This window comes from Salvelinus namaycush, chromosome 11 (genome assembly GCF_016432855.1).
Source record: "Salvelinus namaycush isolate Seneca chromosome 11, SaNama_1.0, whole genome shotgun sequence".
NCBI lineage: Eukaryota > Metazoa > Chordata > Actinopteri > Salmoniformes > Salmonidae > Salvelinus > Salvelinus namaycush.
In genome coordinates, this window is record NC_052317.1 from 32,760,090 (window position 1) to 32,777,525 (window position 17,436).

The 17,436-nt window shown below is 44.7% G+C and overlaps 1 protein-coding gene across 1 annotated transcript in view; it reads right to left on the minus strand.

The window, feature by feature from the left end:
• Positions 1-15,446, minus strand: part of LOC120056033 (receptor-type tyrosine-protein phosphatase S-like) — a gene marked incomplete at its 5' end in the record, with an annotated part of 98,918 nt that extends 83,472 nt beyond the window's left edge. Inside the window, 3 exons of the mRNA XM_039004167.1 lie at positions 7,411-7,552; positions 10,180-10,325; positions 15,383-15,446. Coding sequence (XP_038860095.1) covers positions 7,411-7,552; positions 10,180-10,325; positions 15,383-15,446 — 352 coding nt within the window. The remainder of the gene's footprint in view (positions 1-7,410; positions 7,553-10,179; positions 10,326-15,382) is intronic.
• Between the last annotated feature and the right edge of the window lie 1,990 nt (positions 15,447-17,436).

Consider the following 17,436-nt stretch of genomic DNA (forward strand, 5'->3'; position numbering starts at 1 on the left):
TCTCACCTCATTTGCTCACATTTGTATATAGACTTATTTTTCTACTGTATTATTGACTGTATGTTTGTTTTACTCCATGTGTAACTCTGTGATGTTGTATGTGTCGATCTGCTTTGCTTTATCTTGGCCAGGTCGCAGTTGCAAATGAGAACTTGTTCTCAACTTGCCTACCTGGTTAAATAAAGGTGAAATAAAAAATAAAATAAATACAAATAAAACAGTCGTGATTAATGTGTTATGGGTAAGATGGAATGATCTACAGTATGTGAAAATGTATTCGTGGCCGGAGGCAAAGTACAAAGGGAGCATGTCTCTGATACAGAATGTTTCCATACGGGTGAGATAGAGTCACATGACAGAGCTAACACTATAGATTGTGAACTATTGACCTATAACACTGTCTTATAGCTTCACAGTTTTATATCATTATATTCTCTCTCTGTTTTGCATCATGATATTCACTTGAGTATGAATGGGTCACTTATTCTGTTTGTGTGTGAGTCCGTATAATTAACAATGGACTCAGGCAAGGTGCAAGAATATATACTCCCTACTGATAAGAAGACCGGGAGATGTGTGGAGGAGTACCACATGTTCTGAATTTGGGCTAGGACTCGGGCTACCACCTGCCTAGCCACAGAGATTCATTGTACATCCTAGACCCAGGAGGGGGGAGGGCTTGTCTGGGAAAACAGAGGTGAAGTGAGTATGACATCGCGTGGGAACAACCCCTGTAAACCTGCAGCCTGAGGTAGGAAGTCTGGGTATACCACGAGGAGGTGTATAGATCCTTCATTTTTGTGGACCCCAGCAGAACGGTATCCCAAAGGTCTAGAGTCAGGCTAAGGGAGAGTGAGAATCGTCATATTATCAAACTTCGGTTATTGCCATAAATTATTATGCATAGCTTAACGCATTGCTAATACTTATCAAATTGTATGTTTTCTTTTCAAGTATTTTGCTATCACTCTCTTAGGAACCCGAAGGAGGAAGAGAAAGTCCAAAGTTGTTCAATAGGACGGGTAATGGCAGATAAGGGGGTTGTAAGAGTGTTTAGTGGGATTATTAATTTACATAGTCAGGGGCCATGTCTCGGAGGTGTGAACATATAAATTCATTGTGAGAATATTAATCATGTTTTATTTCTTGTCCATTTATAAGTAATGTCAAAGTTTGTATAATGTTGAACAGTATGGAGTTACTATTCAAAAAGCAGGGAATGTTGTATTCTAGCTTGAAATATACTTATTCATGTTACCATACTAAAACGTATTGATTACTTTACATGTATAGGGAATGTATATATTAGGGCTCAAGGAAGGGTCAAGAGGAACTAGGTGTGTGGTAAGTTACTGAGTGATATCGAAAGTTACTGAGTGAGAAAAGGGGACGTGCAGAAACCTCATATTCTGTTGAAATATGTTATTGTTGAAAATTAATGTTCCTAAAGGAGGAGGCAAAAGGGAACAGTTTAGTTTCAGTTCTTGATAAGGACCAGTTGCTGAGGAAGCAGGACCAGGAGGGATGTGGAAATCAGCTAGAAATAAGATCAACAGATGAAGAGAGAAGACACTGCTGGGAGGGGGGCCACAGATGCCCACCCCGAAGACCATCTGGTTATAGTCCTATCTCACACACATATATTTCCACACCCATGAGGGTCCTAGACTTTTTTTATTATTGTACCTTTATTTCAACAAGGAACACAGACTGAGACCAAGGCCTCTTTTACAGCTGGGCCCTGCGTATACATGTTTACACATACAGGTTAGGTACAATGATTAACAAACTACACAAGACAAACAAAACGATCACAGATCACACAAAAAATACAGCAGCAGATTGTTACATTTACACATAGGTTACTCCCCTAACAACACAAGAACTTGCAGTACCTGAAACCGTTACAAGCAATACAAAAATACAAATCCTCCAATAAATATTTAAAATGGCCATGACAATACAGTAAGCCACAAGGCCTGGGCATCTCCAGTCCTCGGGGGCCTGATTGGTGTCACATCTTTCACCCATCCCTAGCAAACACAGCTGATTTAAAGTAATTGCATTTTTAACTGAAGATCATGATCAGTTGATTATTGGAGTATGGTATGTTAGCTGGGGCTGGGGAAAAGTGTGACCCCAATCAGACCCCCGAGGACTGGAGTTGCCCAGGCCTAAGTAAGAGAAACCTGCTGTGTTTCTGCCTAACAACAGAGAAGGAGAGTCTATCTTATGCATGCAAGGGGATGACTCCGCCTAGTTGGGAGGTATGAAGATGTGCTTGTGTGACTTCTATGTTGTCTTTGCAGCTGTATGACCCAGTGGTTGAATAAACTTGGTTTGAGCTTTTTCTAGTCGTCTGTGAGTTTTTACTCTGTTTGTTCAGAACCTAACAGAACGCTTTGCAAAGACTTGAAAGAGTGTGTATGTGCGCATGTGTGTGTGTGTGCGCCTGCGTGCGCATGTGTGTGAAAGTAGTTTTTCATACTGGGGACTTGGCGGGTAGCGGCAAATGTTTTCCTCTAGGGTTGTGACTGGAGGCTAGCAGCTTTAATCCTAGCCTGATTGTGTTTGCACAGGGAAGCATGCCTGCTTATAGCAGAACCAACCACAAACAAGGCAAGCAAACATTAAATCATGGCACAAACACACACTTGGACAAACAAATGCACAACACAAACACACAGACAAAAATTCACATTAGCACACACACACAAAAAAGGTTAGTTCAATGGAAAATGTGACCCGCCTGAAAACAAACCTAGGGGAAACCCTGATTGAGTATGATCCTTCTCCACTTCGATTTAGGTGTCATCTGGGGCAGTAATTCTCTACCTCATAGTGTCAACTTAAGAGACTAAAGAGCTTTGGGGAAACACTTTAAATGATAATGTTCTCTTTATGGAAATGATGCTCTCAGTCTTTAATCTCATACGTCTATCTGTCTACAAACCCCCAGTGTGGTGTGTCTCTCATCCATACGACTTAGCCTGACTTAGCCCCACATACAATGCACAACCCCTACATGCACATACTAATATCATATTATTTTTCCACTAGAGACTAGGGCTAGGCCATGTTGGAATGAAATCGGTCTGCACACATAGCACATTAGTCTGGTGAAAGCAGACAAGTGGTATCTGCCGTGTGAGATGAATAACACATAGACACATTCCATACTGTACACAAGCATCCAAATCCCAAGTCACTTTGCAGTGTTGATCCGCCTCCTATCATTTTGACTTTCCCTCACTCCCCTGACAAGCTCTGTTACCGCCCACGTAAATATTATTGGCCGACAGTCTCAGTTGAACGTTTTGGTGCTTGCAGTCCTGAATGCATCAGGGACCTCTGCATCTCGCCAAGGAACACTCTAGGGGAATCACTGATCAGACAAACTATGTAGAAAGATATTTGTCATAGTGGTAGAAAACCTTCCCTTCCACCCTTCCTGCTACCCCCTACCTCCCTTCCTTGGTAATCATGTATTAGCATACACAAACACACATTTCTGCAGTGATGAGAATCTCTCGCCCACCGGAGGTTAAAAACATGCAGAACTGCAGATACTAAAACCTCCCCTAGGCACAGCACTACGAAAACACGTTGTCTAGAGAGAGAGAGAGAGAGAAAGAAGAGGGAGAAAAAGAGAGAGAGCAAGAGATGGAGGGAGCAAGAGAGCGAGAGATAGGGGAAGAGTGAGAGTGCGAGAGTTAGACAGATGGACAGAAAGACAGAGGGATAGAGGGATGGTATACTGTAGCTTGGTAGAGCTAGCTAGGTGGAGACAAATATTTTATTAGGATATCTTTTAGTCCTTATTTGAACTAATCTTCCAAGAGTCCTTCAACATTCAAATAAAATGTATAATAGAATCACATTGTCACATATAACATACAAACATACAAACAACAGACATTATACACTGACACATTGACCAGATAAATACTCCGAGAGATGGCGAGCAATGGAGTGAAGGTGAGAGAGGTGTGAGTGTCTAAATGAGATATCTCCTCTGCCCGACCCCAGTTACCACAGCCTGCTACATAAGCCAGCCTCCATTAGCAGTCAAGCTAAGGAGTAGCTTACTTCCTACTGTGGCCAACCACAACGCTTCTGTAGGGTACATCCCACAGGGAGACAGAGTCAGAACAGCAGCCATTAAAAGGTGCTACTGTACACGATCTTATAAAGCCTTAAATAGCTTGAAAAGAGAGCTGGGAATGTAACCCATACCCCACCCAACGTCTATGGGGAGAGAGAGTCAGGACTGGCCAAGCAAAACAAGGTGTTATATGATCTTATAAACCTTTAGAGAAAGAATAGGAGTTATGCGGATAAAGTAATCCTTCTAACCCCCCCCCCCCCCCCCCCCCCCTTAAAAGATTTAGATGCACTATTGTAAAGTGATTGTTCCACTGGATATCATAAGGTGAATGCACCAATTTGTAAGTCGCTCTGGATAAGAGCGTCTGCTAAATGACTTAAATGCAAATGTAAATGTAAATGCTATTGATGTGATTTTTACAGGTTATTAAAAAATGTAATTAAATTGTCTGCATTGTTGTAAATTATCCATAAATTAGCATTTCACTGTTAGTCTACACCTGTTGTTTACGAAGCATATTTCAATTAAGATTGTAATTTATTTGATGTGAATTTGATTTGTGTATGGGCTTACAGTGCATTCGGAAAGTATTCAGACCCCTTCCCCTTTTCCACATTTTGTTATGTTACAGCCTTATTCTAAAACTGATTACATTATTTTTTCCCCTCATCAGTCTTCACACAATACACCATAATGACAGAATGAAAACAGGTTGAGAATTTTTTTACAAATAAAAAAACTGAAATATCTTATTTACATACGTTTTCAGACCCTTTGCTATGAGACTCGAAATTGAGCTCAGGTGTGTCCTGTTTTTCCATTGTCCATCCTTGAGATGTTTCTACAACTTGGAGTCCACCTGTGGTAAATTCAATTCAATAGACATGATTTAGTAAGGCAGGCACCTGCCTATATAAGGTCCCACAGTTGACTGTGCATGTCAGAGCAAAAACCAAGCCATGAGGTCGAAGGAATTGTCCGAAGAGCTCCGATTGTGTCGAGGCACAGATCTGGGGAAGGGTACCAAAAATGTTCTGCAGCATTGAAGGTCCCCAAGAACACAGTGGCCTTCACCATTCTTAAATGGGAGAAGTTTAGAACCACCAAGACTCTTCCTAGAGCTGGCCGCCCAGCCAAACTGGGCAATCGGGGGAGAAGAACACAATGGTCACTCTGACAGAGCTCTAGAGTTCCTCTGTGGAGATGGAGAACCTTCCAGAAGGACAAGCATCTCTGCATCACTCCACCAATCAGGTCTTTATGGTAGAGCGTCCAGACACTTGGAGTTTGCCAAAAGGCAACTAAAGACTCTCTGACCATGAGAAAGACAATTCTCTAGTCTGATGAAACCAAGATTGAACTCTTAGCACTGAAAGCCAAGTGTCACATCTGGAAGAAACCTGGCACCATCCCTACGGTGAAGCATGGTGGTGGCAGGATCCTGCTGTGGGGATGTCAGGATCGAGGGAAAGATTAACGGCGCAAAGTACAGAGAGATCCTTGATGAAAACCTGCTACAGAGCGCTCAGGACCTCAGACTGGGGCGAAGGTTCACCTTCCAACAGGACAACGACCCGAAGCACACAGCCAAGACAACGCAGGAGTGGCTTCGGAACAAGTCTCTGAATGTCATTGAGTGGCCCAGCCAGAACCCAGACTTTAACCTGATTGAACATCTCTGGAGAGACCTGAAAATAGCTGTGCAGCGATGCTCCCCATCCAACCTGACAGAGCTTGAGAAGATCTGCAGAGAAGAGTGGGAGAACCTCCCCAAATACAGGTGTGCCAAGCTTGTAGCGTCATACCCAAGATGACACGAGTCTGTAATCACTGTCAAAGGTGCTTCAACACAGTACTGAGTACAGGGTCTAAATACTTTGGTAAACATGATATTTCAGTTTTTATTTTAAATACATTTGCAAACATTTCTAAAAACCTGTTTTTGCTTTGTCATTATGGGGTATTGTGTGTAGATTGATGAGGGATTTCTTTCTTAAATTCAATATAGAATATTGCTGTAATGTAACAAAATGTGGAAAAAGTAAAGGGGTCTGAATACTTTCAGAATGCACTGTATCTTGGTGGAGGGCAGAGCGAAACCTTTCAGTAACCTCAGTCTCTCCTATGACATTTATACCTACTAGTCTATGGTGCAGTCAAGGTCTAGGAGACAGACTGTAAGGTATAGAAATGTCTGTCTACACTTCTGGGATAGGGTTAGAGTTAGCAGTTACCTGTCTGTCTACACCTCTGGGAAATACCTAAGGCCATGGCAAAAGGGGCTTAAGAGGCCAGAGTTCAAATTCAGAATGTACGTACACACACACACACAGTGAAGGGCTTTACAGTTTTTGTAGTCATGTCCCACAGACACAGAGTAGGGATTGAGTGTGTTTGTGTGATGACAGGCCTAACAGATGGGCAGAAGAATATTTCCCAGGCTACCAGCCTTCTACTGAAACACCAAGGCTGACAAATCAACCCCTCTCTCCCTCCCTCCCTACATCCTCTCTTATTTCTATCCCTTCCGTCACTCTCCATCCCCACTCGTTGTTCCACCCCTCCTCCCCCTCATCCCCCACTCCACCCCCCGTCTCTCTCCTCCCCTCATCCTGCTGTGTATCCCTCTCTCAATCCCTCAATCCCTCCATCCCTCCATCCCTCTTCCTCCCTCCTGAAGAAATGGGTTCCAATCCTAGCGCGGTCCTAATCCTCTGCTTTCCTATGTAAAAATGTGTTGATATGCCATCCCTCCATCTCTCCCACTCTCTCTCTCCCTCTCTCTCTCCCTCCCTCTCCCCTGTGTTGGGCCGAGGCCCAGTCCACAGCTCCTAGGCGTACAGCCAACTCCAGCCAACAGCTAGGCTAGCGCTTAGCACTATAGAGAGTACATTAGATTAGCTTAGCACTGAAGGGACAGGCTGCATTAGACTCACACCATCTTGGTCTAGGAAGAGAACGAATTAAGTGATTATGAGAGAGAAGCCGTAGTCTAAATCACACGCACACCAGCTAACTGGCCCTCAACACAGCCAAACAAAACTAACTCACACTAACTGTCAGACTTAAAAGAACAGCTGCTTCTTTCCTGTTATAGAAGGGTGTGTAAGCATGGTGTTTGTTACGTCTTATGTTGGCAGTGAAGGGAATGAAGGGAGAGACCGTGGGCAGCTGTGTGTGTGTGTCTGAGTTTGTGTGTGTGCAAGATATGTCTGCTTAAAATGGACAGAATTAATGTAGATGATCATGAAGAAGAAGAGGATCTCAGTCACACACACTCACACACACAGACACACACTCACCCCGTATGATGGCCAGCTTGGCAGTGGTGGCCACATCTCCCTCACTGTTGCGGGCCACACACTCATAGACATTCTCATCTCGGGGGGCCCTGAGTGGCTGGATCCTCAGTACGGCCCCCGCTCCATCATCAAACTCTATTGTCTAGGAGAGAGGAAGAGATAAGGAGCAATCAGGAAACAGCCAGTAGAGAACCAGTCAGGAACCAGCCAGTAGAGAACCAGTCAGGAAACAGCCAGTAGAGAACCAGTCAGGAAACAGCCAGTAGAGAACCAGTCAGGATACAGCCAGTAGACAACCAGTCAGGAAACAGCCAGTAGAGAACCAGTCAGGAAACAGCCAGTAGAGAACCAGTCAGGATACAGCCAGTAGAGAAACAGTCAGGAAACCGTTTGGAATGAGGAGGAAAACAAGAGAGAGAAACTAGTAGATAGAACCAGGAAGAGCCAGAAACCAGGTGATTAACCAGGCACGACCACAAAGGACCAAGAAGGACCAAGAAAAAATATATATACACTGCTCAAAAAAATAAAGGGAACACTTAAACAACACAATGTAACTCCAAGTCAATCACACTTCTGTGAAATCAAACTGTCCACTTAGGAAGCAACACTGATTGACAATAAATTTCACATGCTGTTGTGCAAATGGAATAGACAAAAGGTGGAAATTATAGGCAATTAGCAAGACACCCCCAATAAAGGAGTGCTTCTGCAGGTGGTGACCACAGACCACTTCTCAGTTCCTATGCTTCCTGGCTGATGTTTTGGTCACTTTTGAATGCTGGCGGTGCTTTCACTCTAGTGGTAGCATGAGACGGAGTCTACAACCCACACAAGTGGCTCAGGTAGTGCAGCTCATCCAGGATGGCACATCAATGCGAGCTGTGGCAAGAAGGTTTGCTGTGTCTGTCAGCGTAGTGTCCAGAGCATGGAGGCGCTACCAGGAGACAGGCCAGTACATCAGGAGACGTGGAGGAGGCCGTAGGAGGGCAACAACCCAGCAGCAGGACCGCTACCTCCGCCTTTGTGCAAGGAGGAGCACTGCCAGAGCCCTGCAAAATGACCTCCAGCAGGCCACAAATGTGCATGTGTCTGCTCACGGTCAGAAACAGACTCCATGAGGGTGGTATGAGGGCCCGACGTCCACAGGTGGGGGTTGTGCTTACAGCCCAACACCGTGCAGGACGTTTGGCATTTGCCAGAGAACACCAATATTGTCAAATTCGCCACTGGCGCCCTGTGCTCTTCACAGATGAAAGCAGGTTCACACTGAGCACATGTGACAGACGTGACAGAGTCTGGAGACGCCGTGGAGAACGTTCTGCTGCCTGCAACATCCTCCAGCATGACCGGTTTGGTGGTGGGTCAGTCATGGTGTGGGGTGGCATTTCTTTGGGGGGCCGCACAGCCCTCCATGTGCTCGCCAGAGGTAGCCTGACTGCCATTAGGTACCGAGATGAGATCCTCAGAGCCCTCGTGAGACCATATGCTGACACATGCACATTTGTGGCCTGCTGGAGGTCATTTTGCAGGGCTCTGGCAGTGCTTCTCCTGCTCAAAGGCGGAGGTAGCGGTCCTGCTGCTGGGTTGTTGCCCTTCTACGGCCTCCTCCACATCTCCTGATGTACTGGCCTGTCTCCTGGTAGCGCCTCCATGCTCTGGACACTACAGACAGACACAGCAAACCTTCTTGCCACAGCTCGCATTGATGTGCCATCCTGGATGAGCTGCACTACCTGAGCCACTTGTGTGGGTTGTAGACTGCGTCTCATGCTACCACTAGAGTGAGAGCACCGCCAGCATTCAAAAGTGACCAAAACATCAGCCAGGAAGCATAGAAACTGAGAAGTGGTCTGTGGTCACCACCTGCAGAATCACTCCTTTATTGGGGGTGTCTTGCTAATTGCCTATAATTTCCACCTTTTGTCTATTCCATTTGCACAACAGCATGTGAAATTTATTGTCAATCAGTGTTGCTTCCTAAGTGGACAGTTTGATTTCACAGAAGTGTGATTGACTTGGAGTTACATTGTGTTGTTTAAGTGTTCCCTTTATTTTTTTGAGCGGTGTATATATATATGAATAGTAAAGTACAGTACAGATACCACAAAAACTACTTAAGTAGCACTTTAAAGTATTTTTTCTTCAGTACACCACTGCTAATATGATCTGTAGAGTATAGTGTTTACTCACCTCCGTGCGTTGGGAGTATAGTGTTTACTCACCTCCGTGCGTTGGGAGTATAGTGTTTACTCACCTCCGTGCGTTGGGAGTATAGTGTTTACTCACCTCCGTGCGTTGGAAGTATAGTGTTTACTCACCTCCGTGCGTTGGGAGTATAGTGTTTACTCACCTCCGTGCGTTGGGAGTATAGTGTTTACTCACCTCCGTGCGTTGGGAGTATAGTGTTTACTCACCTCCGTGCGTTGGGAGTATAGTGTTTACTCACCTCCGTGCGTTGGGAGTATAGTGTTTACTCACCTCCGTGCGTTGGGAGTATAGTGTTTACTCACCTCCGTGCGTTGGGAGTATAGTGTTTACTCACCTCCGTGCGTTGGGAGTATAGTGTTTACTCACCTCCGTGTGTTGCGAGTATAGTGTTTACTCACCTCCGTGTGTTGCGAGTATAGTGTTTACTCACCTCCGTGTGTTGCGAGTATAGTGTTTACTCGCCTCCGTGTGTTGGGAGTATAGTGTTTACTCGCCTCTATGCATTGGGAGTATAGTGTTTACTCACCTCTATGCGTTGGGAGTATAGTGTTAACTCACCTCTATGCGTTGGGAGTTGACCTTCTTGCCCTTCTTGTTCCAGTTGACCATGGGTTTGGGGTCACCTGACGCCTGGCACACAAACGAGGCCACACCCCCCGAAACCCCGATCTGGTCCCCGGGGATCTTGGTGAACTTGGGTGCCGCTGAGATAGACAATTAAATTAAATTAAAACTTTACTGTCCTTGTATGGAAATTCTGCAGCCAGGAGTCCAAGACATAATACAGCTCAGACAACAAACAGTAGATAGAGAAACAGAGGGACAGAGGGACAGAGAGAGAGAGAGAGAGAGAGATATTATACATTATTAGAATGATGCTACTTAATACTTTCCCTGTGCACTATACATAAATCATCACGGGGCGTCCCCAAAGACAGACAGCTCTCACTGAAGAGATGCCAACTAGTCCAACGCCGTGGACAGGAAGAGATTGACATGACATCACTGTGTCGTGATGGACGTGGTGATTGGCCGCTAAGTACAGTCCACTTCCTGGCTACCATTTAGAGGACATTACCAAGGACTTCCTGTGTGTCATCAATAAAATATGTGCTTCATCTTCACAGGAGCAGGTTTTTTCACTACCCCGAGGCATGCTACTCCACTATGCAGCACAGATTGTTAGAACACATGGGTGGGTGCTATGCCGGGGGTATTAAAAGGGGTCGTGGAAATTCACAGGAGATAATTGGCTTTAATGCAGTGATGGGCAACTTTGATGGGGTGGGAGCCACAAAAAAACTCATGATGGGCCGCAGTGGCTGGCGGGTCTGCATAGTGCCTACCCACATCCATACCCACACATGCAGTCAGAGCCGGCCCTAGCCTTTTGGAGGTCCTAAGCAACATGTTGTTGCCCTTGTGCACCTTGTGTATTCTACTATTCTAACTCTCAACAGTAAGTTGAGACCCCAACTCAGTTCAGAAAAAAAAATGTGTGGGGGGGTGGGGGGGTGTATCTGCCAGTTACAAAAAAAATATTTTTTTAGAACAAGGACTTAGAGATTGCATACATTATGCATTTCATTCATACTATATACCGTATCTCTTTAATACTATGTACAGTGTCTCTTTAACACTATATACAGTATCTCTTTTACTTGAAGCTCCTTCTTATAAAGTATTATTTTATAAAATGTTATATTGCCTTAGAAACATTCATTTAGCTCCGACTTATCAAACATATCAGCTGCTGTCTGTTTCTCTGGGAGCAAAAACAATTTCCTTTTCTCTATACTGTATGCTTATTAGAAACGGCAAATAGAAATCAATTCCAGGCACAGAATCCATACATCTCCATTGTGCAAAAAATCCAATCTTGTCAAGCTACTTCATAAATGTTCATCTTCTCTTACACACACACAGTTCTGTCCCTCTGTTTCTGTGGACTGTTACCATGGCAGCCAGCTTAACTCCTCCTCAGCTGCAGAATACGTTCTATCCATCAGGGTAAAGCCGGCCTAACCCTCACCATAGCAACCTCCCTCCCTCTGTCCCTCCTCCCTCTCTGGGCCAGGTCTTGCTATGCTGATTCGGTTCTACTCTAGAGAGAAGAAGCAGCTGAAGAAACCACACCATCATCCCCCCTCAAATCACTGACAGACAGAAAAGCACTCTGGCTTTCCTCCCTCCGCTGCTAACTTCACACTTCAGTGAGTAACAGTCACACAGCAGCCAGCCTACCTCTGAGCTGCGAGGTAAAGTGCCTGAGCAGAAACCTCAACAATACCTTGTCTAAAAAACAGTGTATTATTGTAGTCTTTCAACCATACACGGCACCATACACTGTTAGTTGTGAAGTGTTGCACTACTTTGCGGAGCTGTGTAAGGGGGTTGAATTCATATTCAACATCGGTTTACATTTTTGCACTTTCGAAGAGGTGATTACTGGTGTGTTACTGCCACTGCTAACCAGAACCAATTCTATTTCTATGACCAATACTGGCCTCTGGCTGCATTCTGAACAAGGTTGGAGCCTTCGGTTCCGGTTCCATGGATCTATAATAAACCCAGACATACAGAACCAGTTGCATCATTTGAATGCTATTGAATTCTATGAGGACACTCAAGAAGGTTGTCTGTCCCTTTAAAAGCAGCGGGCCGAATAGCCTTCACTCCTTCACTCCCTGGCTGACAGCAGAGTATAATGATAGACTCTAACATCTCTGGCCTATCGTAATGAAACACCACAAGGCTATGATTATCTAATAGCAATGATAGGTAGGGGTAATGTGGAGATATGCGTCAGTAGGTAGCAGGTGCGTGTTATAATACTATAATCACCCCCTCTACGGCTGCATGCAGGAAATTAGACCTGTCTGGACAAGTCTGACCAGATCAAACCGTTCCACTGTAAATCCATGCCAATTACAGAAGTAGCCTAAAACTATGGCCCAGGGTTGTTCCTGGTGAGGTTACACGGTCACGGAAAACTCATAGTCCGAGCCATAACAATTAAGTATTCCAACCAAAACAAATATTAACATAGGCACTTCATAAGAGTTAGAAATATGACTGCTATTTTGGGGCTGTTATTGGGGCCGCTATCGTCTTCGAGTCACAGAGCAACACTGCTAGAAGTGTTGACTGAAATAAATAAGGTAACACCTCTAGATATAGTATGTATAATCTGGAAGTAGAAGCCTAAGTGTCGTTGTCCATTAGTTTACTCCAATTAGGGCAGGGGTGATAGAGTTAGGGGGAAATAAGACATTCAAATATGTAAAGAAATATATATACCTACAAAAACCCTTGAATGAGTAGGTGTCCAAACTTAGACTGGTACTGTATATATATTTATGACTCTCTCGCAAGTGTTACATGCGAGAGTGTTGCAAAATAAATGTACACATACATGTTATTCAATATTTTCATCTAAACTGCTTTCGTGCGTCAACAAGCACCTGTGTTACCAGGCGCTAAAATAGAACTTAGCTCTATTTTTGACGCATGATGCACTGCAAGTCCCGCCTCTCCTCATTGGTTTTTAGGAGCATATACCCACGTGGGTGATTGAAAGAAGAACTGAGGTCCATACTCCAGTCCAGATGGTGGTGGTAATGCACCTTAAAGTTGGTTGCCAACCACCATATGAAGTCCACAGAAGAAGAAGACTGAAGGAGGAGAGATTACTAAAAACTAACTAGGTTTCCCCTTTTATCTGTGGATTAGTTGGTCGGAGTAGAGAACACACGATTTTGTGTGAAAATGGGTTGAAATTCTTCAAAGATCCAGAAAAAAAGGACCTTGTGCATTTTAGGTAAAAAAACAACCCAATGTTATATCCCAGGACAAATTTGCTAGCAACAGCAAGCTAGCTAGCTAAATGGCTATGAATGTTTCATGTGTTTCGACCTGTCCCCAAATTAATATAGTTGGTTCAGAGTTTGTTTTGATATTTCAACTTGCGTGTCCTGATCACTTCTGGTGTGGATGAACAAAAGAAACATGCGCTCAATGGTGCAGGAGGACATACGTGCATTCCCAGTCTAGTCAGCATGGTAGAACTGTAAGACATATCAAGACGTGCTTTCATACAATAGCCTAAATGTGATGATTGACTGAGTCCGTGCTGACAACCCCTCATTACTCACCAGTGTGTTAAAAAATATTTCTGTTCTTGAATGCCACATACTTCCATAGCGTTTTCAGTGTTGCAGGGTTAAAATGAGATGTGTTCTATGTTCCCCTGTCTCATTTAAGATCCACAAGACCAGACATATGAAGACATGATACTTTGATAAAGGTGAAGATTGAGTATGTGCTGACGTGTGTTCACCGTTTTTCAGTGCATTACAGAGCTTGTTAAACACCTATCACTGCAAAATAGACAGGCAGACGGTCATCAACACCACGTCACCACTCACTGCAGCTAGCGCTGACCAGCACAACTCACTGTTACAGCTGTCAGTCAGCAGAGAAGGAGAAAGAGGGAGGGAGGTAGAGAATGAGGGAGATAAAGAGAGAGAACAAAGATATAGAGAGAGAGATAGATAGATACAGTAGAGGCACGGACAGCCATTTAGACAAACTGACAAACCTACACATAAATATCTCAACAAACATCATACAGATGGACAGACACATGAACTAACATACAGTATATCTGTAGTGTGTTACTTACCCACCGCCTCAGACAGGTTGGGCAGGGATGTGAGCACCAGCAATGGCAGTAGCAGACAAGGGGGGTAGAAGCAGAGTCCGTACCCAGTACGAGCCGCCCTGGACTGGGCTACGGTTCCACCTGGCCTGGGGGGAACCATGGTACCTCCTGCAATAGGGGATGGAGGTGGGGGATGGGGGGGAAACTTCCCTCAGCAGGGCTTGGCACTCTGAATAAACAAACAAACAAATTTAAACAAATATGTACAAATACATATGAGGGAGAAAACATACTTTTGAAGAACAATTAACATAGCCGATGATGAAAGCAGACTAGGTCAATTGAATGAAAAACCCTTTAGAGGTCAAGCAAGCATCTGCATGTGTATACAGCACAGGAGGCTGGTGTCACCTTCATTGGGGAGGACGGGCTCATGGTAGTGGCTGGTGCGGAATTGGTGGAATGGTATCAAATACATCAAACACATGGTTTCCATGTGTTTGATGCAATTCCAAATATTATTGTTCTGTATGTTACTATCCCAGTACAGACATATTCAGCCTCTTCAGCCACTGCTGTAATAGCCTTTCTACTGGAACAGTTTACCTCCACTGGCCACACAAACATAAAAGGTGTACATAGCAGTGGAGGCTGCTGAGGGGAGGACGGCTCATAATAATGTTTGGAACAGAGAGAATGGAATGGCATCAAACACATGGAAACCATGTCTCTGTGCCCCTAATAGGGAAACACTCAGTCAAAGAGGATATTAAAGCAAAAGGTGTGTTTGGCCATCCGGGCACCATGCAATATTCAATAAGAGTGTCCATTATGTTGGACGGTAAAGCCCCCCTATAATAGATGTCCTGTGGGTAATCCTAGTCCAACCAAGGGGATTGGGCCTGACTCCTCTGAGCTGGGTGTTTCAGAGCCGAGCTCTGCAGAAGCTCCCTGCCCAGGAGTCAATAACTCCTCTGGTCACATCTATCCCCCCCTCCTTATCTGCACGATAGCATACACACATTTTTTCCTGTTCAGAACTGATGGAATACACACAAAGAGACATACAGAGAGACACAGAGAGACATACAGTCAGACAGAGAGAGAGACACACAGAGAGAGACACACACACATAGAGACACACAGAGAGACACAGAGAGAGAGACAGAGAGAGACAGACACATAAAGATGATTAGAGGAACACACACAAGTACACATGTGTGTGCGCACACCTACCCACCCACACACACACACGTCCTACACTTCCCAAAGTTATCAACAGTTTTCCACGTCCAGTGAAAGGGTTGACTGTGATCCTAATACAGAGACGTCCTACCATTCTGGAGGAGTGTTCCATATTAATATGTATATGGAATTATCCAGCGCTTATCAGACTGACGGGCTAATGACACATTAAAAGGAATTAACGTCTGGCTCTATAACCCTGTTTGAGCTCTAAATATAACTAGTCTATAAACGTATCTGTCCATCTGACATATATTTCATGGAGCGCTACTTCCCTGCTTCCCCCTCTCTCTTATCTAGGCTCTGAGAGCACTTCCTAATAGATATGGAATAGAAAAGCTTTCAGGATTTACTTTTCAATTCAATAACCTAATAGCTGCAACCTAATCAGAGCTCATTCAAGTACCATTCCAGCAGCGCAATGAATTCTCCTCTTAAAGAAACTCAATTTATTGGCGAGCATCATCAGCATGATGCAGGGGATGATAAGAAGCAAATATATGCCTCGTCCTCGTCAATGTGGGTCCTGTGTTGAACTGCCTGACTGGCAGAAACTGGGCTGATTCTACACGGTAGCATGGTAAAAGGGTTAGAGAAATTTCTGATGAAATAAATTCATTTTGGAATTACTTCTTTCCCACTGTTGCGAATTGGTCCTGATCTAATTACATCTTGAGTGGCCTGTCACTCTAATCAAGCCCCTGTTCTGGTCTACCCTTCTCTCATCTCATACATGTCTCCTCCTATATCCCTTCACCCTTCTAACTTTCTGTCTCTCTGTCTCTCTGTCTCCTTACTGTCTGTACCTTGTCTCTCTGTCTCCTTACTGTCTGTACCTTGTCTCTCTGTCTCCTTACTGTCTGTACCTTGTCTCTCTGTCTCCTTACTGTCTGTACCTTGTCTCTCTGTCTCCTTACTGTCTGTACCTTGTCTCTCTGTCTCCTTACTGTCTGTACCTTGTCTCTCTGTCACCTTACTGTCTGTACCTTGTCTCTCTGTCACCTTACTGTCTGTACCTTGTCTCTCTGTCTCCTTACTGTCTGTACCTTGTCTCTCTGTCTCCTTACTGTCTGTACCTTGTCTCTCTGTCTCCTTAATGTCTGTACCTTGTCTCTCTGTCTCCTTACTGTCTGTACCTTGTCTCTCTGTCTCCTTACTGTCTGTACCTTGTCTCTGTCTCCTTACTGTCTGTACCTTGTCTCTGTCTCCTTACTGTCTGTACCTTGTCTCCTTACTGTCTGTACCTTGTCTCCTTACTGTCTGTACCTTGTCTCCTTACTGTCTGTACCTTGTCTCCTTACTGTCTGTACCTTGTCTCCTTACTGTCTGTACCTTGTCTCCTTACTGTCTGTACCTTGTCTCCTTACTGTCTGTACCTTGTCTCCTTACTGTCTGTACCTTGTCTCCTTACTGTCTGTACCTTGTCCCTCTGTCTCCTTACTGTCTGTACCTTGTCCCTCTGTCTCCTTACTGTCTGTACCTTGTCCCTCTGTCCCTCTGTCCCTCTGTCCCTCTGTTTCCTGTCTTTCTCCTTGTCTCCCTGTATATCGGTCTCGCTGTCCCCTGTCTACATGTCCCCTGTCCCGTCTCTGTCTCTCTGTCCCGTCTCTCCACATCTCATCATCCCCAGCTCCGCCTTCCCTGTCCCCTGTCTCTCCATCTTGTAATTAACCTGCTATCTAAACCCGTGATCCTTCCCTGTCCCATGTCTCTCCATCTTGTAGTTAACCTGCTATCTAAACCCGTGATCCTTCCCTGTCCCCTGTCTCTCCATCTTGTAGTTAACCTGCTATCTAAACCCGTGATCCTTCCCTGTCCCCTGTCTCTCCATCTTGTAGTTAACCTGCTATCTAAACCCGTGATCCTTCCCTGTCCCCTGTCTCTCCATCTAAACCCGTGATCCTTCC